Source organism: Tinamus guttatus, unplaced genomic scaffold, assembly GCF_059628265.1.
Source record: "Tinamus guttatus ecotype Peru unplaced genomic scaffold, ASM5962826v1 Tinamus_guttatus_pri_ptg000254l, whole genome shotgun sequence".
NCBI lineage: Eukaryota > Metazoa > Chordata > Aves > Tinamiformes > Tinamidae > Tinamus > Tinamus guttatus.
In genome coordinates, this window is record NW_028288788.1 from 1,068,838 (window position 1) to 1,093,858 (window position 25,021).

Genomic DNA, 25,021 nt, shown 5'->3' on the forward strand with positions numbered 1-25,021 from the left:
CTCAAGCAGCGGCTCCTCGATGCCATGGGGACCCTGCCCCCGGCAATGGCCTCTCCAGGCACGGGAGCTGCCTGTGCTTCCTCCCCCTCCCCGTTTTGCCCTCCAGACACCCTGGCTCCAGCCCCGCGTCACGGAGCCGCACTGGGACGGACAGACGCTCGCCCAGCTGCCGCTCCTGTACAATTCCCATTTATTATTTAGAGACCTCGTTCCCGAGAAGTCCGCTAACTCCTGAGCAACCTACCAGGCTCTAGGGAGAACCCTGGGATCTGAAGCAATAAAACCTTTTAGGGTAGAGGATAAGAGAGCGATGCAGGATTTTCCAGGGCTTACAGTTTCCAAAAATTAAAAGGAGAGGGAGAGGAAAAGTCCAGAACAAGAAGTTCCCCCCCTCCCCAGCCACTGCGCTGCAGTGGGCGGCTTGATCTCACCCCCATGCTGGGGCTGGGCGTGCAAGGGGGACCCCCTCAGCACGGGGTCCATGCCCAACCTCCCTGCGTGCCCAGTCAGGGAGGCGAAAAGGAGAGCACAAAGAAAGGGCAGGGGGAAATAACGAGGAAAAGAGTTGGCCCAGCAGGAACCAGGCTGCATCAGAGCTGTGAGTACAGGGAGTTCTCCATCTCCGGCGTCAGCTTTGTGTGGAAGGAGGCGATGCCCACGCTGAAATCTGCAGGGAGAGGGAAGGCAGCGTCAGGGTGCTGGAGTGACCGCTTGGCCCTGGGGCATGAGCTGGAGCGCTCCAGGCTCGGCTGTTGCTGCAAGGCAGCTTTGGGGCACCAAGCTGAGGAAGGAGGATGCAAGAGCCCTCCGCATTGCTCCCTGCAACTAATTAATCTAATTGCAAGGAAGTGGGGGCTATTGCCAAGTAAAAATCTCCCCCTACCATGACCCAAAAGGACAATCACAAGCACAGTGCTCCTCCGGGTCCATGGGCAGTACCGAGCACCCGTTTGCCACCTCCAGGGCTGCCCCAAGCAGGACATGTGACTGTCACCCCTGCAGGGGGACTCGGGCCCGTGCGCCGCGAGGCCACGTACCCATGTCTCCCTCGAGGCGGCCGGGCGGCGGCGGGTTCTTGCGGTGCTCCTCGATGTGCAGCGTCATCTCGTCCCGCGAGGCGGTGGAGTAGGGGCACTGCGTGCACGTGTAGCGGCCCCGCGTGTGCTCCCACACGATGCGGCTGTTGGACGAGTGCCCTGCGAGGACGGGGCGAGGAAGGGAAGCACAGCCGCTCACCCGCCGCTCCCCCACCGTGCGGGAGCCCGGGAAGGCAGCGGATGCAGCAGTGGCGCCCTGGATACTTGTGCCCCAGGCACCACCTTGGCCACGTGCCCGGCTTGGTGGGGCTCAGAGCGGCCGGTGCCACGTGGGCAGGAGCCGGCTGCCCTCTGCTCCGAGCCCCACGTGTAGGGAATTCCCCACCTTGGAGCGGGGGGGACTCGAAGCGGGCACCGGGCCCTGGGCAGATGCCCCTCTCCCCAAACTCCCTCGGGGCGTCCCCCAGAGCGGCAGGAGGCCGTTTCCACCCCACCAGCAGTGCAAACCCCCAGCATCACTGCAGCCTCCAGCACTGGTGGGGGACGCACACGAGGGCTCGAGTCCAAGCGGCTGCTGCACCCGGCGCTTCCCGCTCCAGCTCAGCACGCGCTGCCTCCAGCAGCGCTCCGGGTTAGCGCCCACCCACTGGGCTCCATCAGTGGCTTCCGAGCAGTCCCTGCAGCACCTGCCCCAGCCACCCTCCCACTTCTCCCCCATCCCCTGTCCCCACAGAAAGTGATTCCCACCCCGCAAATCGGTGCCAAACTGACCTGGAGTCCCTCCTGAGCCAAAGCACGGGAGGAGCGGGCTGACACTCACACCTGCAGAGGGAATCAGGGGTGACACAAGCATTAGGCCTTCCCACCCGGGGCAGGGGGACGACACGGTGGGGCGGTCCTGGCCCAGGCGGGATGAGCTGTGAGCACCTGGTGCCCCTCAGCCTCACACAGGGAACAGTGGGACCTGGCAACATGGAGGGTTTTAGGCCATGGGGGTGGGTTTTTTCCCCCACCAAATTGAGCACTGGTAGCTAGGGAGGGAGCCGGAGGGAGGAAATGGGGTGGGGGTGATGGGGTTGGAGATGGCTGGGGGGTCTGGGCAGCTCTCAGGGCTGGGAGTAAGGAAGGTCCTTGGTTGCTGGGGCGTCTCCGGTGGGTCCTCAGGCAGGAGCTGCTGCTCAAGGCGGGAAGCAGCAGCAGCAGCTCTGCCCCAAGCGACGCCATCGTCTCACCTTGGTTCTTCTTCCACACGGCGTTGGAGACGGGGAGGCCTTGGCCGGGCACGTAGGGCCTGAGGCGGTGCTGGCCCGAGGTCTGAGGTAAGCTGTAGGACGAGGGGTGCATATAGGACACGAAAGGCGCCGGCCCCGAGGAATGGGGAGGCCCTGAGAACCGAGTCAAGGACGACGGCCCGAAAGGGTTGGGCTCCAGCAGCGGGAAGGGGTGGGCGGCCGGCGAGGCCAGCGGTGCGGCCTCCAGCGAGCCGTGGAGGCCGGCAGCCGTGGCGGCCGGCGTGTCCGTGCTGGGGAGCATGGCTTCTTTCTCCATGTGCCGGATGACACCCTGGAGCTTGGGCAGCCCTTCGAGCGGCTTGGCCAGGGCCTCCTTCTCCAGGGCAGAGGTAGCGGCTAGGACGGGCTTCTCAGCTCTGGGGGCTGGCGCGGAGCTGCTGGAGCTGTCGGAGCAGACGTGCAGGTGCTTGAAGAGGGAGCGGTGCGTCCGGAAGCGCAGCAGGCAGTTCTCGCACCTGCGGAGCCGGAGAGGCGGCGTGAGCGCCGGGCGCTCGCTCCCGCCGGGGCACCGGCGGCCCCGGAGCGGCTCTGGGCTGCGGGGCCCTCCCGCTGCCGCAGTCCGGCGCGGGTTGCATGGGGACCCACCGCGGGAGGGCAGAGCGGGACTCACTTGAAGTAGCGGTTTGGCTTGTAGTGCACCTTCATGTGGGTCATGAGGTCCTGCATGCTGGGGAAGGTCTCGCTGCAGCCCAGAGTGGGGCAGTGGAAGGTTTTGCCTGTAAGGAGTGAGGTAGAGAGTCAGCAACACCCTGGCTGCAGGACCAGCACCCTAAGAGCGTTCCCGCATGGATTTGGAGGCTAATCCATCACCCTTGTACCAGCCGTGGGCTAGCAAGTGTCTCTGTCACCTTCTGATGCTCCCCCAGCTCTTTGCTGTTTGCCCGTACACCACCTCCCAGGGTATGGACATCTTTCTTTGGAAGAAGGAAGGAGCACAGTCTAACCAGACAGCCAAATTTCAAGCCCCACTTCTCCACCTCCCATCCAGAAAAAGGGCAGCCTGGAGCAAAGTGGACCTCCTTCCATGGTCTCTCCCATTACACCCCACCCCAAGAGGGTGCAAGCCCGTCCTTACCCTCGAGGGACTGTGTGGGTCTGTAGTGGACTTTCAAGTGATCCATGAGCTCCTGCATGCTGTGGAAGGCCAGTTTGCAGCCATAGCTTGAGCACTGGTAATGCTTTCCTGGAAGGAGACACAGACCTTGGCTCTGGGACAGGCCCAAGCTCCCACAGCCATCCCAACCACCAAGCCCTTGCCCCGTCCAGCACACAGGCCAAGATGAGCCCTCCCCAAGCCCCTTCGGCTGTGCTAGCAACTAGGTGGCAGCTCCAGCTGGGAGTTACGAGCCACTCCTCCACACAGAAGGGCCTTCTGGACCTAAGATGAGACAGGCCACCCTGTTCTTGCAGGGACAAAACCCATCCCAGAACCACCGCTGTCCCCCACAGTGGATGCAGTGCCCTGTCCCCACTCGGAGGAGGCCCCATGGAGCCCCACGGTGGAGCTCACCGGGGACAGGCCGGCGTTTCAGCAGCCGCAGATCCTGCGCCTGTCCTCCTCCTCCGCCGCTCCCCACCACCAGCACCTGCCCCCCGGACAGAGCCGGGTCGCTGCAACCTGATGGAGAGAGTTCTTCCAGGTTAACATCTGCTGGAGATGCAGCAGATCACCCATTTGTGCATCATCCAGCTTGGAGGCCAGCCCAGATATAGGAGGCTCTCTCAAGATCTGAACTTGGAGCAGGGCAAATACATGCTCAAATGTGATTTTTTTTCTTGCAAGCTGAGCCAAGGTTTGATGTTTTGCATGATTGTCCCAATTCACTGCTCTGACTTCATTCCTATCTGCGCAGAGATCTTAAACAGCCCTGGCAATTCTGGGGTCTGGTGGGTCTGGGTTGGATGGGACCAGACGGGTGGGATCACTTGAGAGTGGTTAGAAATGTGAGGGCCTTTACTGTAGAAAGAGGTGCTGGTCTGGAGGCAAAGCTTGCTGGCATCTTGCAGACTCTGGATGATGTCTGGTGCACATGTGCACACTTGTGCTTCTAAAAGCACAAAGCCAAGTAGGGGCACTGGGTAAGAAGCACGAGTCCATAAAGCCCATCTGAAGGCAGATTTGAGCAGAAACAGCCCATCCAACATCAACGCCTTGCATACTTTGGCAAAAGGGACTTCACAGTAACATGAGAAAAGGCTCCTCCCCTGTCCTGTGCTGCCCCCCATGTGGCAAGGGTCTCACCTGCCCCATCTCCAGTGTATTTACTGCCCACGGAGAAGGTAGGCAGAACCTCATCCTTCTCTGTCTTCATGGCCTCACTCTTGATGGGCCCGGGCGAGGAGTAGAGCTCAGGGAAAGCCAGGGTGGTGGTGGAGCCGGCTGGCACGCCTGGGTCTTCTCCTGGTGGCACTAAACCAAACACAAAGGCGAGAAGTTAGTCTGGCATGGAGCAACGTCAACAGCATCCTCCTCCTCATGGAGCAACGACGACAGGACCAGGAGCTCCCAGGCCAGAGCTGGTATTACAGCTCCTGTCTGGTGTTTCACCCCAAGAGCCTTCACGCACATCCCTCTCCACAGTGAGGGTTGACTTGAGCTTTAAAGCTTTGCTGACTCTTCCTGCCTCTCTCACTCCACGGATGGTTTCAGCTCATCCATCAGTCCCTTACAGGGCCATGAAAGCTCACTGGTGTTGGTGGCAGCAAAGCAATATTGGAGGAGCCTTTCTAACACCCCTTGATCCTACCGAGGCACAAGGTCTCACTGGGCACAGTCCCACCTCCTGCATGCTGTCATGGGTCTAACACAGTTTCTGCAGCGTTTACTGCATTCATGGAGGGCAGCTGGCTGTAGAGTGCAGGGGGGGGAGACACTAAGTCCTGTCCCGGTGCCAAGAGGATGCTCTAGGAACAGCAGGGTCATGAGGATCAGCAACAGGAACTGACCTCCCAGTAATGGGCATTTTGGGCCCTTCCTGCAGCCCAGCAATCCTGGGTCCTGGCAAATGCCTTGGCTCAGCTCAGCTTGTGTGAGTAAAGGGGTACATAGAGTTTGGGATCCCACCAGCTCTGGGCATGCTGTGAGTCTTGGGATTTACCATACGGGACTCACTGGCACCTCCTGCACCCTTGGCACTCTGCAGCCTGAAACCAGCCATGCATGGGCTGCATCCAGCAGCAACAACCCCTCTGCCCCTGCATCCCAGCCACTTGTGGCACCCACCCCTGCAGGAGAGGTGATGCCAAGCTCCGGGATGGAACAACCCCTCCCCACCTGCCCCACAGTGAGTTGACATCAGATGATGCCCCAAGGTAGCCTGGCTTGGCCACAGAGCACCTCAGGGTAAGGCTTTGACGTACAGGACGGACATAACAACCCCCAGCGAACAGCATCTGAACTCTCCATCACTTGGGGAGATTTCTCAGGCGCATTTCAGCATCAAAGCTGTTGTGAGCGCTGCTCAGTTAGAAAATCGAATAACTACGTCAGTGCTGGGGCTGTGGAGTGCCGGCACCGTGCACATCTGGCAAGAGGGATAAGGGTTCCCAAGAGCTAAGCAGCTCCTGAGGCGAATCTTGAGGAGATGAGACGGATGCAGGAACTGGATGCTAAGGCAGAAATTAGAGCTAGGAAACACCCCAAGCAGACCAGGCTCACCCAGGGCCACGCACTCCGGTCTCGGCTGGCCAAGCCCACTAGTGTCCATTCAAGAGGCATCTGCCCAGCTTGTCAGAAAATCATCTTAAATCGTCTTGTTGGGTCTGCAACTACGTAATGAAGGTTGTATCAAAAAGTGCAGCCAAATGGGACCAAAGGGAGACCGTAGAGCAAGTTGTAACATTTGGAAAACTCAGGGATGCATTTCAGCATCTGGCAGGCTCCCTAGTTTATCAAAATATTTTACTTTAAAAAACTGTGCTCCAGCGGACCCTTTTGTGCCGCAGGAGTATCCTACTCCTTCTAGTCCCAACCTGAGACCTTTGGAAACAATCTGGCACTGAATCCCAGGAACAGTGACATCTAAGACTAATTTGGAGTCAGTTTTCTCAACCAAGGAAATGCAAACTTGGGGAAGGAAGGAGTGCTAGAAATTTGCTGTTTTTGCTCCAATTTCACGGCCTTGTGCTATCAGGAAATACTCCCGGAGCGTCAAAGCTCTGTTGTTTTGGTTGCTGTCACTGAACTGTCTAGGTGCCATATGGAGGCAGCATACGGGGCTAAGCAAGGGGCAGCCCTGCCTTGACCCTTTTAATTCTCCTTCTCTATGAAAAGGAGATTGCAGAGACATTTTCTTCCAAAAAATACTGCATTTCCCACTCCTGATGAAAAAAAAAATTAAAAAAATTTAAAAAAGAGGAGAAAAATTTCTCCATGCAAAGCACTGCAAACTTTCTGCACAAACCTCATCACCCACCACCACTTTGCACTGACTGTTGCCACTGTGCCGCTCGTGCTCTTCCACCAGCAGGAGGGACAATGCCAAGGAATAATAATAATAATAATAATAATAATAATAAATCCAAGCCTGAATGTAAAAAAAAAAAAAAAAACACACAAAATAAAGCTGCGGGCTCAGCTCACCAGCTGCGGGAGGGAATAATCCTGCACAAATTTCTCCCCCCCAACACTTTTAATTTATCGCTCGCTCGGTTGCAATGCGGGAGCAGCACGGCTGGTTGCCACAGTAACAGCCGTTGAGCCGGCCTGCTCCAGGCAAAAAGGAAATAATAATAATTAATAACAATAATGATCTTGCTGCGTGCCGTGCTGCAGGGACGCCTGGGATCAGCGGCCCCCCTGTGCCCAGCTCCCTGGTGACACGTAACGGCCCAGTTTCAGCCCGGGCTGTGGTGACGATCCCTCTCCATCCGACCGAGCTACAACACCCTGCGCTGGCAACCTGCACGTGCAGAGTGACTGCCCAGTCGGTTTGCAGTGGGTTTTCCTGCAAAAGGTACCAGCAAAGCCCTGCTGGTACCAAACCGACCAGCTCCAGCACTTGCAATTAACAGGCACCCTGAAAAATACTATGCATGGGAGGCCAAAGGGAAAGCAGGAGGACTGAAAGGGTTTGCAATTCCCCAGCGAGCAGAGCAGCCTCTGGCGCCGATTCGCTTAATAATTAACACGGCTCCTCTCCCCCAGCCAAAGCAGGGAGATTTCCAGGGATCAGCAAGCGCCAGCGGCGTTTGCAAACCCACCCTGATGTTTGCAAACCCACTGGGGGATGGAGGGAGGATAAAGAGAACAAATAACCCTCTCTGGGAATCCCTACGGCGGCAGGGGAAGAGCTCTGGAGAGGCGGCCCGTGCGGCGCGAGGCACCAGACAAAGGCTGCGAGCGGCGGGGGCTCATGTGATCCCTGCCACAGAGCACGAGACGCGCAGGCATCGCGGCCACGCACGTCGTGCTCGGTGCCCAGGGAGGGGAAAAAGGGGAAAGAAAGAAAAAACTATATATATGCATATAAATATATAAAGAATACATATCAAAAATATTACATACATACATACATACATATATATATATATATATATATATGTATGCATGTGTGTGTGTGTGTGTGTTTCCAGTCCAGGCCCTGGGGAGGAAGGACCGGGTGCTGTCCGCCCTGGGCACGGGACAAGCCGGCACCTCCGGCTCTGGGGAAAGTTTGTCCCACCATTGGAGAGCCGGTGCCACAGGGGTCTGGCCACCACGCTGAGGTGGCTGTGGCCCCCCCATGGCAGCAAGGAGGCTCCTGTGGGTGCGGGAAGGCAGTGGGGGCTGCGGATGCTCCCGCAGGAAAGGCACTGGGCAGGTGGCAGGTTGGGACCATGGGATGGTGGAGTGGGGGCTCAGACCCCGTCGCCCCAGCTACCGACCCCCATGGCTAGGAAGTTCTTGGGGCTATTAGTCCCCGTGGCTCGCAGCACCCCATGGATCACAGATAACCCACCCTGCGCTCAGTCAGCGGCTCCTGGGGCTAGTAGTCCCCATGGCTGATAGCCCCCCCCCAAGGGAAATACCCCCATGGCTAACAGCCCCCATACTTGGTAGCCTCCCAGAGGAAACCTCCCCATGGGGCACAACCCGTGTGGCTGGGAGCCCTCCAAGGCTAATACATCCACGGCTAATAGCCCCCAAGGGTAATTAACGTACCCACAGCAGGTAGTGCCCCAAAGACAACACCCCCACGACCAGCAGCCCTTGGCTGGGAGTCCCCGCGGCCACCAGCACCCCATGGGTAGCACCCCCCCAGGCAGCAGCCCCCCATCCCCGCCGGTAGCATCACCGGTACCTGCTGCTGCTCGCCCAACTAGCCCCCTGCCGTGGCCAGCAGCCCCGGGAGCGGGTAGCCGCTAAGGGCTACCTTGCGTACAGACACACTCGCCGCACACGCAGCCCCTGCAGGCAGAAGCCCCTTGGGGGCAGCAGCCCCCCAGCTAACGCCTCCCCACGGGCAGCAGCCCCGGGACTAGCAGCCCCGCGCTGTCCCCCCGCCCCGCGGGCTCGCGGCGGCTCCAGCAGCCCCGGGCACCCCCTACCCCAGCCCGGGGCGGGCACGAGGGGCCGCCCGGCCCTCCCCGCCCCACGGATCCCACCTCCCGGCGCGGCGGCGGCGGCGGCATCAGCGGCGGGGCCGGGGGGCCATTTTCTGCGCGCAGCTGTCGCGAGAGCGGCGAGGAGGAGGAGGGAGCAGAGGAAGAGGGGGGGCGGGGGGGGAGCGCAGGCCCGGCCCCGCGCTGGTGCCTCCGCGGTCCCCCCGCGTGCGTGGGGGCTGCGTGGGCCCTGGGGCTGCTTGTGCTTCAGTATCGTGGGGCTCCCGGAGCCCCCTGGAGCCCCCCGATTCCCCCCCGCCAAATATCCTGAGCCCCTCGGCGCACCCTGAGCCCCTTGGAGCACCCTGAGCCCCTCGGAGAACCCCGAGCCCCTCGGAGAACCCCGAGCCCCTTGGAACACCCTGAGACCCCCAAAGCACCTTGAGCACCTTGGAGCCTGCCAAGCCCCAGGGAGCACCCTGGGGATCTTGGAGCACCCTGAGCTCCTTAGGGCATCAGAGAGCCCCCAAGATCATCCCACTCCCCTTGGAGCACCCTGAACCCCTTGGAGCATCCCAGAGATCTTGGAGCACCCTGAACTCCTTAGATTACCCCGGTGCCCTTGAAGCACCCTCATTCCCTAAAGCATCCCAAGCTCCTCAGAGCACCCTGTTCTTCTAGGAGCATCCTGAGTCCCTCGAAGCATTCCAGGGCTCTTGGAGCACCCCAAGCCTACTGGAGCATCCCAGGGCTCTCAGACCACTCCGAACCCCTCGGAGCACCCAGGACACTTGGGGCACCCTGAGCAGGCCCTGCTCCCGGGGACTCTCCGTGCCTGGCATCAGTGTCAGAGCTACTGGTGCTGGTGGGAAGGAGCCACTTGCCCAGCACCAGCTGCTGGTGGCCCATGGCGCTGGGCACCTTGTGGCCCCAAGCAGGGTCTGGAAGGGAGAGAGAGAGGTTGTTACTAAATCTCCGGAATATCCCAAACTATTTTTTTCTCCTTAAAAAAGAGCCGAGGCTCTGCCTCCCCAGCAGGATCCTGAAAGCTTCCCTTCCCTGGACGCTCACTTTGCAGGGGATGGACAGACGGACTTCATTTCCCGGCAGCCTCTGGCCTAGGAAAGAGATTCCCTAGATAACTCCCCCCTGCCCCACCTGCCTCCCATCCCTGGGGCCTGAGGATGGGTTTGCTGGCCAGAGGCAGGGGGTGGGCCGCGAGGAAGCGAGGGAGGAAGAGGAAGAGGCCTGGGAGGAGGAAGGGCGCCGTGTGAACAGCGTCACTTCCGTCCCGGCGCCCCGTGACACAGGAGCCTGGCCGGGCCCTGAAAAAAGGGAATAAAAAAACAGAGTTTTGGGGGGTGGGGACAGACAGACGCGCAGCGAAAGGGTCCCCTGAGCACCCCTCTGCCCCCAGCCCGCCTGAGCTGCCGGGGGGAGCAGGGCTGATCCCGTCCCCCACGACACGAGGCAGGGAAGGGACAAATCCTGCTGCATTGGGACTCATGGCCCTGTGGCTGGTGCCATGCTCCTTCTGCGATCGTGCTGGCCACCATGCAGGGATCTGGGGTGCGGCCAAATACCTATTCTTGGCTCTATTTTTGCGTCAGACGTGCTGTGCTTGCAATATGTGAACTCGCCGGCATCCAAGAGCAGAAGTCACTGTCAGCATACAGGGTAACTTTATAACTACAGCTATTAACAATAATCCCATTTATAGCCCAGAACCACGTTTAGCAGGTCCTCTCCTGCAGTGGGACGTACTGTCTGCGCAGGGAGGTCTGGGGCTGTGGACTCAAGTAGCCGCAGAACTCGGTGTGTTCCAGCAGCACGACGCTGGTGGTGGCTACGGGCAGCACGAGGTGGGGAACGGGCTGAGGAGCCAGCGAAGGGGACAGCAGGCCCGAAGGGCGGCCAGCTCAGAGGGGAAGTGGTTATTCAACACCAGCATCAGCAGAAAGAAGCTGGTCAGCCCCCTCCTCATGCTGGACTCAGAAATGATATGGGCAAAGACAAAAATCTCTGGGGTCTGTGGTGGCTTCCAGGTTGCAGTGGCTGTTTCCCACTATTAGCCTGCTGCGGTCAGGGACACGGTTCTCGCTTGGGTTGCACGTCGTCATTGGACGTGGGGTGGGAGGATCCTCCTGGTGGCCTCCCATCGCATCTGGCTGTGCAACCACTGGATGGAGCTCAGATCTTCTGCACGTAGTTCCCAGGGAAAAGGCCTTCCTTGCCATGGAGTCGCCCTTTCCACCAACCGGAGATATCTGAAAAAGGGGGAAAAGCAACAGTTCAAGGTCAAAACCATCTACACGATGCTGATGTGCTGCAAGGCTGAGTGAAGGGGGCTTGCACAGAGCTGCTGGAGCATCAGTGCCCAGTGGGTACCTTCCAAGAGGATGTCAATGATGTCCCCCACATTGAAGCTGAGCTCATCCACGTCCTGCCCCACGTACTGGTACAGTGCCTGGCAGCGTGGGACGGTGACCTTGGGCTGGGGCTTGGGGCGCCCGGCCGGAGGGGGCCGCTGGCTCACGCTTCGCCGCCGTTGCATCCTGCAAGGTTAAGGACAAATGGCATTAAAAGAGGTGAGGACATAATGGCGGGACATTACGTTGCACTCGTGACTGTGTAACGTTGGGCCAAGCCCAGAGCTGTATCCCCCTTCCAGCCTTGATGTCCCCGCACTATAGCACTGCTCTGTGCCTCCAGCTCAGCACTGCAAAGCAAAAGTCCTGCTCATGTAGGCACTGGGAGAACGGGTATGGAGAAGACCTAAGGAGACCTCGCAGCATGGCCTGACAACCTGGAGCAGATCCACTTGGACGGAGACAAGAGGGTGGGTTGGCCAGGGAGGGAAAAGACTGTCTGTGGGCAGCAGGAATGAGAGAGAGAGGTTGGGACCAGTCTGGACACACTGAGAGATGGTGCTGGCACCTACCCAGCCACCCCCTGGTCGGGCACGTTGAGGAACTCCATGTTGTGCTCAGACGGGGGCCGCGTCTTCGCCTTGCGGCTGCTTTGCGTGGGCAGTGCTGCAAACGGTGGTCCCCGTGCCTGCTTCTGGTGCGGCGTGTTGGTGTTCAGCTGTGCCCGGCTGTGGCTGCGGGGGAACTGGGGTGCCCCATTCCTGCAGGTGCCTAGAAACGCCCCCAGAGATGACATGTTATGGTGGCAGGGGCCAGGTTGGGGTCTGCCTGTTGGGACTGGCTCCCTGGTGCTGACCTCTGGCATTGCCCTCACCTCTTGGTGCTGGTGGGGCACTTCGGGAGGGTGCTGGTGGCCTCTGGCAACCTCTGCTCTGTGTCACCCCCTTCCTCGTGGGTTCTGGGGGAACAAAACACGCGCTGTTAGGTGATTGTCGTCATAAGCTTCATGAAGTCCTCAGAGATGGCTGCAAAGCTGGCAGTGGGTTGGCTGCCTCTTTCCCCAACTTGCCCAGCACACATGACCATCCTCGTGGGTGAAATGAAAGTGCGCGTGCCCGAGGACAAGGCCATGCCACGGTGGTCACCCTGCCAGCCCCTCGCTGCCATAGCCCGGCCGCCCTGGTGCTCCTGGCCCTCCCGCTGTCTCTCCCCAGTGGGACACCCCGGCACTGGCACTCACTGGAGTTCTTGGGGAGCCCGTCCCCGATGCTGACCGTAAGGGTTTTGCCTCCTGCTTTGAGGGTGGCCACGTCGCCCTGGCCTCTCATGAAGGTGACGTTGCGGGTGCCACCACCGCCCCAGCCCTCCTTCTTCACCCGGAACTGTAGTCTGGAAGAGAGAGGCATTGCCATGAGGCGAAGGTTTGGGATCCCCACACTCCTGTGGGATTACAGGGCCAGCCCTCCACGGGGACATATGGTTGGACTCGAAAATTTGGGCTGTGAGAGAAGAAGGTCAAGCCCAGACAGTAGCGCTGCACTACTTACGTGTCTTTGAAGGTGAGGTGCAACTTGCTGCTGGTGAGCTCCTCATAGCGTTTGCACAGCAAGCTGATGAGCTCCGTCTTAAAGATCGACTCCAAGAAATTGTCGGCTTCATTCTCATGGAGGATGAAGAAGTCATCCTGCCTTGTGCTGCTCGGAAAAATGCCCAAGAGGGGAAGTGTTAGACACCGGGCCCAGGCAATGCTCATCCTAACCAGTGCTATTTGGAAACCAGGAAACCTCCTCTGAGTCTGGAGTGGGTCCAAAAAATTTGGAGCCAAAAAATCTAGAGGTTTCCTAATGGGAAACCTCCTAGGCCTACAGAGCAAGGATGCAGTCAACCTTGCAGGGATCCCAGCTTCATGAGTCCCCTATCTCTTCCCTCACACGTTGGTGTGATTCTCTGTTACCTTCATCTCCAACAGTGGGCTGGAGCTCAGAGTTTGCAGAAAGCCTGAGAGATCAGCCAGTCTGACCTCAATGGGGCTGCTCAAGACCTATGGCCCCCATGTGAAGAGCCTTGTGGAGCCACATGTGGTACCAGGTCCATGCTTGGGGACGCACCTCAGTGAGACGCCACTCACAGCCTGGATCTCCACCTTCTTCTTGAGCACTTCCTTGATCTGCCCCTTCTCAGGACCTTTCTTCACCTTCTCCCGGCCAATCAGGTAGAAGTACTTGGGGGTGAGGATGAAGTCTCGCTTGATGGGCTGGGAATGGGCAGGAGCAGGAGGTGAGGGACATGGGTATATGAAGTGCATGTTTGCTGGAGGACATGGGTCCCCTCCGAGCAAATTCGTGATGAGTCATGAGAATGCAACATGGCTTGGACTTTCCCCTGTGCTCCACTTTACCTTAAATCTCCGGTCGTACTTGGTGACAGAGTCAGCGAAGTCTATCCGCTCCCTCTTGGCCATGAACTGGCGCAACTCCGGCCGTTCCTCCATGCCCAGGTAATCACCCACAAAATTCCTGTTGATGCTGTTCCTCCTCCTCTCTTTGAAGTTGTAGAGGATGTTCGAAGCTGTGTGGGGCCCCAAAGTGGTGCTGGTCAAACTCGGGTCTTGCTGGCTGGCAGCTGAGCCCAGAGTTTGGACCACTGGAGCTTGGCACTGGGAGCCTCTGGTGCCAGATATCTCCTGGCCTTATAAACCTGTCTGCTAGAGCCTCCTGAGACAACCCACAAGCTGTGGCAGCAGGACGTGGGGTTCATTGCATGTCATAGAAGACATCTGAGCTCTTTGAACCTTGCTGTTTTTAAATAATGCTAATTGCTCTCAAAAACTTGCATTGTGGGAGGGATAGTCCATCCCAGGCTGGGGGGATTTTCCTCTTGATTTTTCACTGTATATTTGGAGATATTGGGAAATGCTGGCAACAGCAGCTGGCTGAGGAACCTGGTCTTTCCTATCCCTCTGCAAGCACTGAGCATTTGGTGCCCTTCAGCAGAGCAGGATCCATCTCTAAAACTGTCTCCTACTCATCTCCATCCCTCTGGAGGCAATGGAATGGAGAGAGTGGCTCTAATTTCTGCCCTATGGCCCCTATCAAGGCTGGAAATAGTAGCAAGAAGCCCACTCCCTCCTTTAAAATCCCAGGAGAGACTCCAGGCTTCCTGCTGGGGCTCTTGCCCCGCAGTCTTACCCTCTTCTCGCATCTGCTCGTACTTCCGGATGGCAACGTGTCGCCGCCAGGCCTTCTGGATCACCCGGGCAAAGCCATCGAACTTTCGCTCCCGCATCTCTTCGAGGAGGAAGAGCTGCACAAGGGGACATGGGGTGCTGAGCCCAGCTAGGATGGGGCTGTCTGGCCAGGGTCTCCCTCCCTTCTCTTGGGTTTTAGCATCCCCTTCCCAAACCCATCCCAGCATGGTCCATATAGATGCCCTGCTGGACACAGGGATGTCCCTTCTGGAGGTTGGATGGCTGCAGCTTGTTAGGTGCCCCCTGAGACCCACACAGAGCTGCAAGTTAACAGGCAGCGCTGGGTCACCTACCGATTCGGGGTTCTTGACGAAAACCTTGCTCCGGCCCATCTGATACTGGTCTGGGTCCATGTTAACGGACCGCAACAAGTGCTGCACACCCTGGCGCTCGTCCCCTCGCCAGGAGGGCCATGTCTCTGGGGTGAGGATGGCGTACCTGCCAGCAGAGGGACCATGAGCACGTTCCTGGGCTCGCTGCCCAATGGCCAGCCCCAGTGGTCGCTCACCGTTGCAGGAACTTGTGGAAGATGCGGCGGTAGGCGAAGCCTGCCCGGCGCACCCGGATATTCTCCTTCAGCCCCAGGTACTCGACTTGGTGCTTCACCCTGCAGAGCCAAGAGCAGAAAGAGAAGTTCTCAAGGTGGGACAAGACCATGCATTGCAGCTCGGGTGGAGAGGAGCTGATGCCGGGATCTGCTCCGCAGCTCGATCCTTGTGGGAGAGCTGGACCCCACCATGCATTGGTCTCACTGGTGCCATGATGCAGATGTCTCCTTTACCTGCTCTCCTCCCAGTCCCTGGGTTTCTTGGTCTCGTTAGGTTTGATGCAGCGGATGTAGTGTGGCGTGCACTTCATTAGCGTGTTCACCAGGTCGTTAGCCTGTTTCTGTTGCAAAGATTGCTTGGCAGCAACTGGAGGCTTTGCCAGAAGCCCAAAACCAATTTTCTGCCCAGGGGAAAGGCAACTGCTGTCCTCCAGCCTACAGGACGTACCTTGATTTTGGAGCCTGCTGTGGTTGGTCGGCCCTTTTTGTCAGAATCCAGCTTTTCTGGGAAAAGCATCCGGATGAAAGCACTGAAAGACAAATAGCAGTTAGGGGTAAGAGCTGGTGGGCTCTGGGAAGCGCAGCAAGAGCTGAGCCATCACAGCAACCAACTCCAGCTCCAGTTTCTGATACTATGCAATGCAATTGTGAGGCATCAGTCTGCACCAAGGTTAAGATAGACCCCTCCAAATTTCCCCCTTTATTCAGACCAGCATCTCTTGAATTCTGCTGCCGCTGCACCCAATGGGGAGATGCCATCAGTCCCCATGAGGTGATGCAGGATGCTGGAATGAGGCATGAGGTAGTCCAAGACACAGGTTTTCCCCTCTGGCTTTGAGGATGCTGTAGCCAGACCAAGCCCTCAAGGGATGCCACTGGAGCTCGAGGAGCTCCCCACACTCACTATTCACTGCTCTGCATGAGCTCAATCAGGTCGGTGAAAAGCACGTCCCGGTTGCGCTCGCAGAAGCCCGTCACGTCATAGGAGACCTGGAGGGGCCAGGAGAGAGGAGAGCTCAGCCTGCCCAGGCCACGCAGCCGCTCCAGTGCTGCACGTGCGCGGGGGGCGTGCAGTGTACCTTGCCTGCATAGTGGTGGATGACGAAGCCCGAGTTCCAGCTGTTGAAGTGCTCGTGTGTCCCCACGGCCGCCTGCAGCTTCTGCAGCAGGGTCTGGTCGGCTCCTTCCCCCGTCGCGTGCATGGTGGCGCAGACGTCGTCCAGGACGCTCATGATGCCGGGGGGGTTCTGGGGGAGGCAGCCGTGCCCACGATGACCTGTGTGCCCTAAGCGAAGCCCTGGGCCACTGGGCAGGGCCCAACCTTGTATCTGGCTATACGTGCCCTGTGCTTCTCTAGGCTGTTTTCCTTAGAACTGCTGCTCAGGTTAAGGATGTGGAGCACCTCCCTGGTGCTTCTGCTTCCGCAAGGATGCTTCCCGGCAGGACTGGCTTTGGCCATCTGCTACGTACAGCACTGCGTCTGTCTGTCCCCCTGAAGTGTCCTAAGCCTCCTCTGGAGCAGAGAACCCCACTCACCAGCTTGTTCTCGATCAGGTCACACACCACCTTGTTATTGAAGTACTGGATCTGGGTCCACTTGATGCCCTCCTGCACATACTCCTCCTAGGGAAGAGTAGAGAGAGATGGGTGAAGGTGGCTGCGTGCAGACAGATGGACATGGGATTTCTGGGGTTTGCCAACACTTGTCTGCTCTTGCTGTATTGCTGGGACCTGCCCAGGACTGGGGAGGTGTCGGCTGCAGGAATCAGGGCTTTGGGCAACCTTCATCTCTCCCCAACATGCCCAGTCCCCCATACCTGCTCTGCCTTGAGGGTCAGCTCTATGAAGATCTGCTGCAGCTTCTCATTCACAAAGTTAATGCAGAATTGTTCAAAGCCGTTTTTCTGCAGAATTGCAGAGGAGAATGCAAGAGGACAAATGAGATAAGATTTAGTTGGCCCCTTTTGCGTCGTCAGAGGAGAGGGAGGACGGATGGTCCTCAGCTGGGTTCTACAGAAAAGCAACCAGTACCTGGAATATTTCAAAGCCGTAGATGTCGAGCACCCCAATGCTGTACTCCTCGTGTGGCTTCCGCATGGCCCGGTTAACAGACTGCAGAGAGAGAGGGCCCAAACCGTCTTCATGGAGAGCTCCTGCCAGCTTGGCAGGTTGCACGCTGGAGCAGATGGCCCCCACTTGTACCCCTGCTCTGTACCCATGTCACCACCTCATGCCCCATTTCCGAGGTCATCTCCAAGGTGCGGCCAACTCTTCCCATCTCATCTGCTGGACTCATGACCCAAGCACCAAGGAAAAGCTCTCTGGGCCTTGGCAGAGGATGGGGCTTAGAGTTACCTCCTGCCAAGAAGGGGCACGGGCTGGAGCAGCCCCATCCACCACATGGCTGCGGGGCCACCCACCTCCACAAGAAAGTCAAAGACCCGCGTGTAGAGGCCCTTGGCCAGGGCATCCCGGGTGTAGGCTGCCTGCTCCACATTGAGGGTCACGTTGATGGACTCCGAGCGGCCGCCCCACTTGCTGTCCATCTTCCTGCTGGTGATCTTGTCATTGAGCCGGTCCTGGTTGATCCCCAGCAGGTAGGCAGGGAAGGCCAGTGCTGGGCAGAGGGAGAGTGGTCAGGATGGACACACATCTTAAGGATGCTGCCAGACCCTCCTACACCCTGGCCAAGCCCAAAAGAGAAAGGGACAACTGCGGACTACCAACTAGACATGGGATGGTGCCCTCCTCTACTAAATCACTGCAAGAATCTGCCAAACAAGACTCAAGGTATCCATCTGCCACCAGTGATTTTTTAACTATGATTGTGTCATTTCCTTGCTTGCTGCTTCAATTTCCCCATCTCTAAAGCGGGGAAGATGTTGATGCCACCTCTTTCCTCTGCTGAGGGATATGTGCTATAAGTTTGTGTTCAAGTGCAAACATCTCTGCAGCCGCACAAGGGCTGCTGGAGGACTCACCATCGGCATTTTCCACCTGGGCGTAGTTGCCCTCTTCACGGAAGCTGATGTTGCCCAGGTGGAGGATCCCTGCCACGATCTGCAGCACGAGTTGCTGGTCCTCTCTGCTGATGCCAATGACCTGCATGGCGTTCTGGGGGGAGACGCAAGACTCCCGTCAGCCCAAGTGCAGCCACAGCCAGTGCCCAGGCTGGGGAGTGCCCAAGGGTGCTCACCATGGTCTCATGGAAGTCACTGCGGTCGTCAGTGCCATCTACTTGGTAGGTGTCTGACTGGTTCAAGTAGTAGTAATAGTCGGGTGTCATGATGCCCAGGTTCTGCCGCTGCTCTTGGGACGCCCCTTCGATGAGCTGCCAGGTACAGGGAGAGTGACTGGGGCTGAGCGGTGCTCGCGGGTGCCCCCGCAGCTGGTGTGCCCATACCTGGTAGTAGATGTGGAAGTTCCTCTCGTTCTCGTTCTGGCTCACCACCCGGGACTTCTCCAGCAGAAAGTTGGAGATCTTCCCTCCATCGGGCTCGCCGCCCCGGCTGAACTGGATTTCAAAGTACTTCCCCTGCCAAGGGGACACGTCGCTGCTCAGAGCCTGCAGGTGCAGAGCTGTGGCCTCCTGCCAGGCTCTAGTGGAAGGCCCCTGCCTTCACCCCCTCTCCTGCCCTGGGGACTCACGAAGCGGCTGGAGTTGTTGTTCCTGACAGTTTTGGCATTCCCAAATGCTTCCAGCAAGGGGTTGGACTGCAGTATGATGTCCTTCACGTGCTGAGGATGAGAGGAGGGGACAAGAGTGAGCAAAGAAACTGGAGCTAGTGGCATCTCTGAGGTCTCCCTGCTCCAGGGAGATCCTGCAGATGGAGGAGGCAGAGGGATACAGTGGGGAGAGGAGGACGGAGGTGAAGCAGATGCATGGGAGCGGTACCTGCACTTTCTCTCCACCTCCGGACACTTTGGAGATGTAGCCCATGATGTATTTTGCTGCCACTGTTTTTCCAGCCCCGCTTTCTCCGCTGTGGAAACACCCAAGCGGAGGGGGAGTGAAGGGTTCAGCAATGCCTGGTCCAGGCACCAGAGACAGGTCCTCGTGTCCCCAGCGCAGACCCTCGGGATTGGGGGATGAACAGCCCTGGGCTCAGACACTGCTGAGGGTACAACCCCAAACAAGGCCCATGCTGCGGCGGGGCGACTCATACTGCTGGAGTGGTGCCAGGACCCGGTTATCTCCTGCCTGGGAGCCTGCACCCAGGGCAGGGGACAGGGCTGCTGCTGCTTTGGGAACATCCTGGGACAGAAACAGGTCCAGATCCCCCCACTTACAGCAAATCGGGCTCGTCTGGAAGGAGATTTTGGCCTTGTTGCTGGATCCAGAGGGGAAACAGGTGACTTTGGAGCCTGCAGGGGATGTCTGGGGACTTGCCCCACACACCTTGACCTGATCCCTTACAACACATGACCGGAAAAGCACAATGTGCCGGGCTCAGTTCCTGCAGAGAACAGCAGCTCCTCGCCCTGGATGCCGGGGACCCTCCGAGCATCCCCTTGTGCTGGATCACCCGCAGCCCCGCGCTGGCTTTAGGGACCCCCCAGTGCAAGAACCACCCTGTGCAGCATCGGCCTCACCCGTACCTGATGATGACGCACTGGTTCTCGCCATCAATCAGCATGTTGCGGTACATGTTGTCAGTCAGGGCGTAGATATGGGGCGGATTTTCATACTGAGCCTGGAGAAGCCACATGGAAAGTGGCGCTGAGCACAGAGCAGCCTCCCCACCACCGCAGGCAGGTGCTGGCTCCAGATCACCTTAACTCTGCCCATGGAGCAAACACGGAGCAGAGATGGGGCAAGTCCCCTTAGCACAAAAAAGTGAGCTCATTGGAGGTATTTTTGGTTGTTTTCTCAGCTCTTTGGTGGGGTCTCCTTGCAGCAGAGTTAACAGAATTTGGGGTTGTATCGCACCACTTTTTTGGGTAGCTTTTGCTCGTATTAGCTGCATTTCCCTTGTCTGCAGATTTACTCTTGAATCTCATTACTGGCCCAAAGTGGGAATATCGTTTCGGTTTGAGAACGCCAATTCCTGCAGTAAATGCACCCAGCTTGCCTCAGTGTCCCCGCATGTCCCCAGTCCACCCAAAACCTGCGTGTGGCATCCTCACCGCTCCTTGGTAGAGCTCGATCTCCCGGTCGGTGAAGTAGGGCATCTGCTTGAAGGGGTTAACCGAGATGAGCACCGGCCCGATGTAGGTCTGAGCAGCAGGTTAAGGTCTGTCCAGTGGTCCCTGCTGTCCCTGCCATCCCGGCACCACTCCCTGCCCGTGCGCAGCCTCAGGGCAGCGGGAGGACGGAGATGCATCCCCAGCACCCCAAGTGGGCACCGGTGCCCGGGCGGATGCTGCAGAGAGGGATGACGAGGGATGAGCGCTTGTCGAGGGCAGGGACGGGCTGGTGTCCTGTTTGCAGCCCCTGTTGAGGGTGTGAAGAGCAGAGGAAGAGGAGCTGAAGGGCAGGAAGAGCGAAGCTGCTGCAGGAAATGCAGAAGCGAGGGGTGTTGAGTCATGGCCAGACAGCAGGCTCTACGCAGTGCGGTGAGAAAGGAAAAGGAAGGTGGAGGTTGTGTCTTTTCTCTTCTTTTTTCCCCTTTTTTAGAGAGAAGAAAAAAATAACCCAAGCCCCAAGTGCATTTGAAGCCTCACAGCTGCCGCAAGAGCAGGGAGGAGCGTGCGTCACCGCCGGCCCCGTCGGGCGCGTTGCCTTGTAAGGCCAGAGCTGCATCCTCAGGGAAACCACAGCCGCTTGCAGCGGGGAGACCCTCCCGCGGCGCCCGCCAGCCTGTCCCCTGGCCAGGCAGCTGCCCAAGCCACCCCAGCGCCCTGCCCGGCCGGTTAGTGGTTGTTTGTCCCTGTCCCAGGACAACCTAGCAGCCGCCAGCACTGGGAGTGGTGGGGGGGGGATGGATGCTGCAGGGATGCAGAGCTGCTGGGTCCTCACAGATGGATGGTGCGGGAGTGCAGAGCTCCCACATTCCTTGCTTTGGGCAAGCGGATGGGTGCTGCAGGGATGTGGAGCTGCTGCAGGCCTTGCTGGGGGTGAGTGAGGAGCGAGAGCAACCCTGTGCAGCAAACAGGCACGTCTCGAAGCCTCGCCGTGAAGCCCTGACGTAGCGGGACGCAGGCCCGGTCCATCCTGCCTCGCTCAACCGGGGTTAGTGAAACGTGGAGGCTGCAGCGTGTAAGACATGATACTGGCAGCATCCAGGCAAAAGCTGCTCTGGGTGGTGGCACGGGACAAAGTTGGGCAGGATGGAGGGGGTGAGTAGCACCCTGTGGTTTTGTGGTGGTGTCTGAACCAGCCTGAGAGCAGCAAAAAGCAAAGACTAAGCAAAAAGATCCAGATCTCTACTCCAGTTCTGCGAGGTCACTCCTGTTCTGCCCCGAGGAACATTGCAGGGTTGCTTGGATTTGCCACTGCTGGAGGTGAAATCCCAGCAGCACCGGGATGCTCCATCCCAACTGTGGATGGGCTATGACACCATGGGGGACACCTGAGCACCACGGGAGGTGGCAGCTTGAAGAGCCACCAGCCTGGGGGACAGCAGGAGGCGATGCCAATGTGACCATCATGGTTTGACTCTTCCAGAAGATCTCCCAGAATTGTGGAAGAAGTCAGATGAGGATCTTGGCTATGGCTTTCTTTGCAATCCTTGATGCCTGGACACTGGAAAGGAGAGATCCAAGTGGTGACGCAGGGCATCTCCTGGGGCAGTTGCAGTGACTCTGCAGAGCAGCTCGTGAATGGGGTGCTTTGGTGTCCGACAGAGACGGGCACTGGGGGGGTCACCTGCTGTCCTGCCATGTCATTGCACCCGCCGTGGGCTGTGCGCTGGGACTGGCTGACATCTCTGCATGCACCTCCTTTGGAAGAGCCACTGCTATTCCCCTGGGCTAATCCCAACCCCATCCCAGGATCAGGGAACCCTGGAAGCACCAGGACAGCCCTGGGTTGACCTGCTCGCCTGCATAGCTCACGTGCTCACGCACAGCCCGGGGAAGGATACGAAGATGTAGTCGTCCATAAAGCGCTTCTTGAGGTTCTCCACGATGGCCTCCTCGGTGATCTTGGAGAGCAGCACCATGTCGTCCACGCCGCTCTGCTTGACGTTGTGGCTCTGCCAGTGGAAGCGCTCCTTGCTGCCCTGCGGGGAGACGGCGGGCGAGAGCGGCTGAGCCGGGCGACAGCGGAGCCATGTGGGGCTGGCGCCGGCTCTGCAAAGCTCCGGAAAATCCACTTGGAGCGAGCGAGAAGCAAAAGCCTCTGAGTCCTGTGAGCAGACAAGGGTTCAGCCCGCTCAGGCTGGATCCTGCCTCCCTGCACTGAGCTTGCAGGCCAAGCATTACGCAGAGGAGCAAACAGGGTACCAAGAGCCTGTTTGCAAGCTCACCCTGTTCACTAAGGAGGGAAAAAAATATGTCATTGCAACCCTATGGAGGGGAAAAGCATTTTCTGCCTGGGTTCTGCTTGCAAAAATAACTGCAGGAAAGGCAGAAATCAGCAGGCAGCCCAGAGCCTCAGGTGGCTGCTCCCTGCTTGCACCTGATGCAGTTGACAGGAAAGGGGGCAGCCCGGAGTGCAGGTGAAAATGGTCCTTGGGCAGCGTTTCCTCCCCGCCTGGGTGGGTCCATCTCCCTGCTTTTGCTCTTACCGCAGAGCAAAAATGTCTGGCTCCATCGTCTCGCAGCAAATGCGCTGGGAAGCAAATGCTGTGAGCAGCAATTGAAGCCGCTGCAGGGCTAGAGCGGGCCCTTCCTGGGCATGGGCGGGGAAGATTTCATCTTGCAAATAAAAGCAAAAACAAACAACGAAACACACATGAAGAAAACCCCTCCTGTCCTCACCACAACAAAGGAAACTTGTGCTGCACGGCGTAAAGCTGCGTGCAGCCGCTGTGCAACGGGCACCCAAGAGCACCCGGAGAGGGGCCGTGTCCAGCCGGAGCCACCTTTGCTCGTCCGCACGCCCCTGTGTTTCCTCTTTTCAGTCAGAGCTCTCTAAGCCCTGATTTCACTTCCCCCCACCCGTTGCCCCAGCCTTTTACTCCTTCCATTTCCCCTTTCTGGTGCTTCCCCTTTTTTTATCTGCCAGGCTCTGGGTTTTCAGGCTCTGCTTCGTTATCGCTTGGATGAGTCAGGAAGATTCTGTGTCCCCCCCGCTTTTGCTCCCTGATTTCTGCCCGGCAGCCCCTGCTTCCCGGCCTTGTGCCCCGAGGATGTTCCCTGCTTTGCCACAGGGTGCTGGGATTTAACATTGGCCTCAGAGCCACAACCTCAAATATGGTGTTTGCCTCAGCTAAAAGAAAGCTAATAAATAAATAACCCCCCCCAAATGCAACTCAAAGTCCCCAAAACAACAGAGTGGGACCACTGTGGGCTCCCTGCTGGGCTGAGCAGAGGCTGGGGCATGTGTGCCCCAAACTGCGGCACCAAATTAAGACAAAAAGAGCAGCACTTCCGGTGTTGCAACCTTGGTACTTTTGAGCTGACAGACGTGTTCCTTCTTCCTGAAAACCTGGGTTTAGATACCAACATCCCGACACGCAGCTGAGCACCCCCAGCGTCCCCTGTCCCTGTGCCGACCTGGGGAGCAAAACCATCATTGCACAACAGCCTTGTTTTACCCCGGAGCTCAGGTGGCCACCACCGAGCAGAGCTCGAGGCTGGCACCTCTTTTTTCGAGAAAGGGCCACCCCTGGTGCAGCCAACACCCTGTGAAACCACCGGAACCCTTCGGAGAGCAGCTGTTGCAATGGTGACAGCAGCCCCGACAGGTAGCAGATGCCAGCGGCCCTTGTGGGGCTGGGATGCACAGGGGTGATTTGGGAATGGGCTGTTTCACCTCCACTCCTGCCTCTCCCTCCTGCTCGTCCCCGAGCGCCCCAGCACCCTGGGGACACCCGCACTGCTCTGACCGCAGCGCCCCGGGGTTTTTCCAGCCTCAGCTCTGGCTTCCTCCCTGCCGCCTGCCTGCAGACACCCGCTTTGAGAGCCTTCACCTTCCTCCTCTCCTCCCTCTAGAGCAACTTGCAGCTCCCAACAGGGCCTCTGTCCTTGCCGGGTCTTGGGCACTGCCACCAGCCCCGTTGGAGGATGGGAGCCGACACAAAAGCAAAAGCTCCTTCCTGTCAGCGCCGAGACCCCACCAGACCCACTCAGCCACGGTGCAAACGGGCTCCCGGCGGCCGGTTCTGCCCGCGGCAGCACCCGGTACCTGCTGCTGCCATCAGCACAAGGCGGCTCCGGTGGCCCCGTCTGCTCCTTGCACCTGCTGGTGCCGTCGTGGAGACCAGAGCCGAGATCAGAGCAATGACGTGGGGCCCAAGATGGGCTGCAAGACCCAGGGCTGCAAGACGGTGCGGAGAAAACCCGAGCCCGATGTCCCCTCCACCCCGGGCACGGGGGCACCCGGCTGTGACGCGACCCCCCCGGCACTCACCATGGTGGCACCGCAGCCCGGCCGTCCCGCACGTCCTGCCCTGGCCCAGGGGGCTGCGTGAGTGTCAGAGGGGCCGCCGGTCACTGGGGCCCCATCCCTGCTCCTCGCTTTGTGTTTCTGCCTCAGCTACAAACTGCAACTATTTTTTTTTTCCTCCTCCTCCTCCCACTTCCTCATTGAGCCCTGAGTGGGGGCGGGGGGTGGGGGCTGCCTCCCCTGGGGCAGCCTCCGGGGTGTCCCCAGCGCCTCGGCCGCCCGCGGCTCCCGGCTCCCGCGGGGCCGGGGGCGCTGGGGACGCTCCAACCTCTGCAAAACCCTTTCCCTGGCCCCAGGGTGCCCCTTGGACATCCGCTGGGTGCTGGGGGGGCACTTTGCTTTTAGGAGAAAAGCATTTTTTTAAAAATTTTTTTTTGGGGTGCCGCTTTTCCCATATCTTTTCCAGAGTCTTTACGCTCCCGGGAGCTCAGTGACTCTGCCCTGGGGAGGTCCGTGTTGCCGCTGACAAGATGTTATCAGCAGCGACCCTGTTGCTGGGTGAAAAGTCTCCTGG

General features: G+C 58.7%; 2 protein-coding genes across 2 annotated transcripts; both read right to left on the bottom strand.

Moving 5' to 3' along the window:
• Positions 1–550: 550 nt before the first annotated feature.
• On the bottom strand, positions 551–10,971 carry ZNF414 (zinc finger protein 414). The gene is made up of 12 exons (XM_088526821.1): positions 10,918–10,971; positions 10,616–10,725; positions 10,010–10,176; positions 9,736–9,792; positions 4,572–4,739; positions 3,840–3,947; positions 3,405–3,512; positions 2,940–3,045; positions 2,270–2,784; positions 1,809–1,859; positions 1,038–1,196; positions 551–667 (listed from the first exon to the last, which is right to left on the bottom strand). Exons 1-12 carry the CDS (start codon positions 10,969–10,971, stop codon positions 591–593), a joined length of 1,680 nt encoding a protein of 559 aa, XP_088382947.1. The 3' UTR covers positions 551–590.
• A 63-nt stretch (positions 10,972–11,034) lies between these two features.
• On the bottom strand, positions 11,035–24,493 carry MYO1F (myosin IF). The gene is made up of 28 exons (XM_088526781.1): positions 24,472–24,493; positions 22,040–22,177; positions 20,142–20,231; positions 19,614–19,708; positions 18,910–18,997; positions 18,663–18,752; positions 18,418–18,549; positions 18,211–18,345; positions 17,996–18,128; positions 17,435–17,631; positions 17,046–17,126; positions 16,832–16,918; positions 16,551–16,637; positions 16,094–16,261; positions 15,919–16,004; positions 15,463–15,544; positions 15,249–15,355; positions 14,976–15,074; positions 14,761–14,905; positions 14,409–14,523; positions 13,619–13,788; positions 13,329–13,474; positions 12,768–12,914; positions 12,461–12,609; positions 12,095–12,178; positions 11,793–11,991; positions 11,240–11,406; positions 11,035–11,118 (listed from the first exon to the last, which is right to left on the bottom strand). The coding sequence occupies exons 1-28, from the start codon at positions 24,472–24,474 to the stop codon at positions 11,042–11,044; spliced, it is 3,297 nt and encodes a 1,098-aa protein (XP_088382907.1). The 5' UTR covers positions 24,475–24,493; the 3' UTR covers positions 11,035–11,041.
• Between the last annotated feature and the right edge of the window lie 528 nt (positions 24,494–25,021).

Excerpts from the sequence above, each read along its gene's own strand:
- ZNF414 (XM_088526821.1), bottom strand. The coding sequence starts at position 10,971 with ATGACGACGTGCAACCCAAGCGAGAACCGTGTCCCTGACCGCAGCAGG. Across the intron at positions 9,793-10,009 it reads GCCCCAGGGATGGGAGGCAG|ACCCTGCTTGGGGCCACAAG; the intron begins GTGGGGCAGGGG and ends TCTCCCTTCCAG. Across the intron at positions 3,948-4,571 it reads ATACACTGGAGATGGGGCAG|GTTGCAGCGACCCGGCTCTG; the intron begins GTGAGACCCTTG and ends TCTCTCCATCAG.
- MYO1F (XM_088526781.1), bottom strand. Across the intron at positions 18,550-18,662 it reads ACAACAACTCCAGCCGCTTC|GGGAAGTACTTTGAAATCCA; the intron begins GTGAGTCCCCAG and ends TCCCCTTGGCAG. Across the intron at positions 15,075-15,248 it reads AGGGACTGGGAGGAGAGCAG|GGTGAAGCACCAAGTCGAGT; the intron begins GTAAAGGAGACA and ends TTGGCTCTGCAG.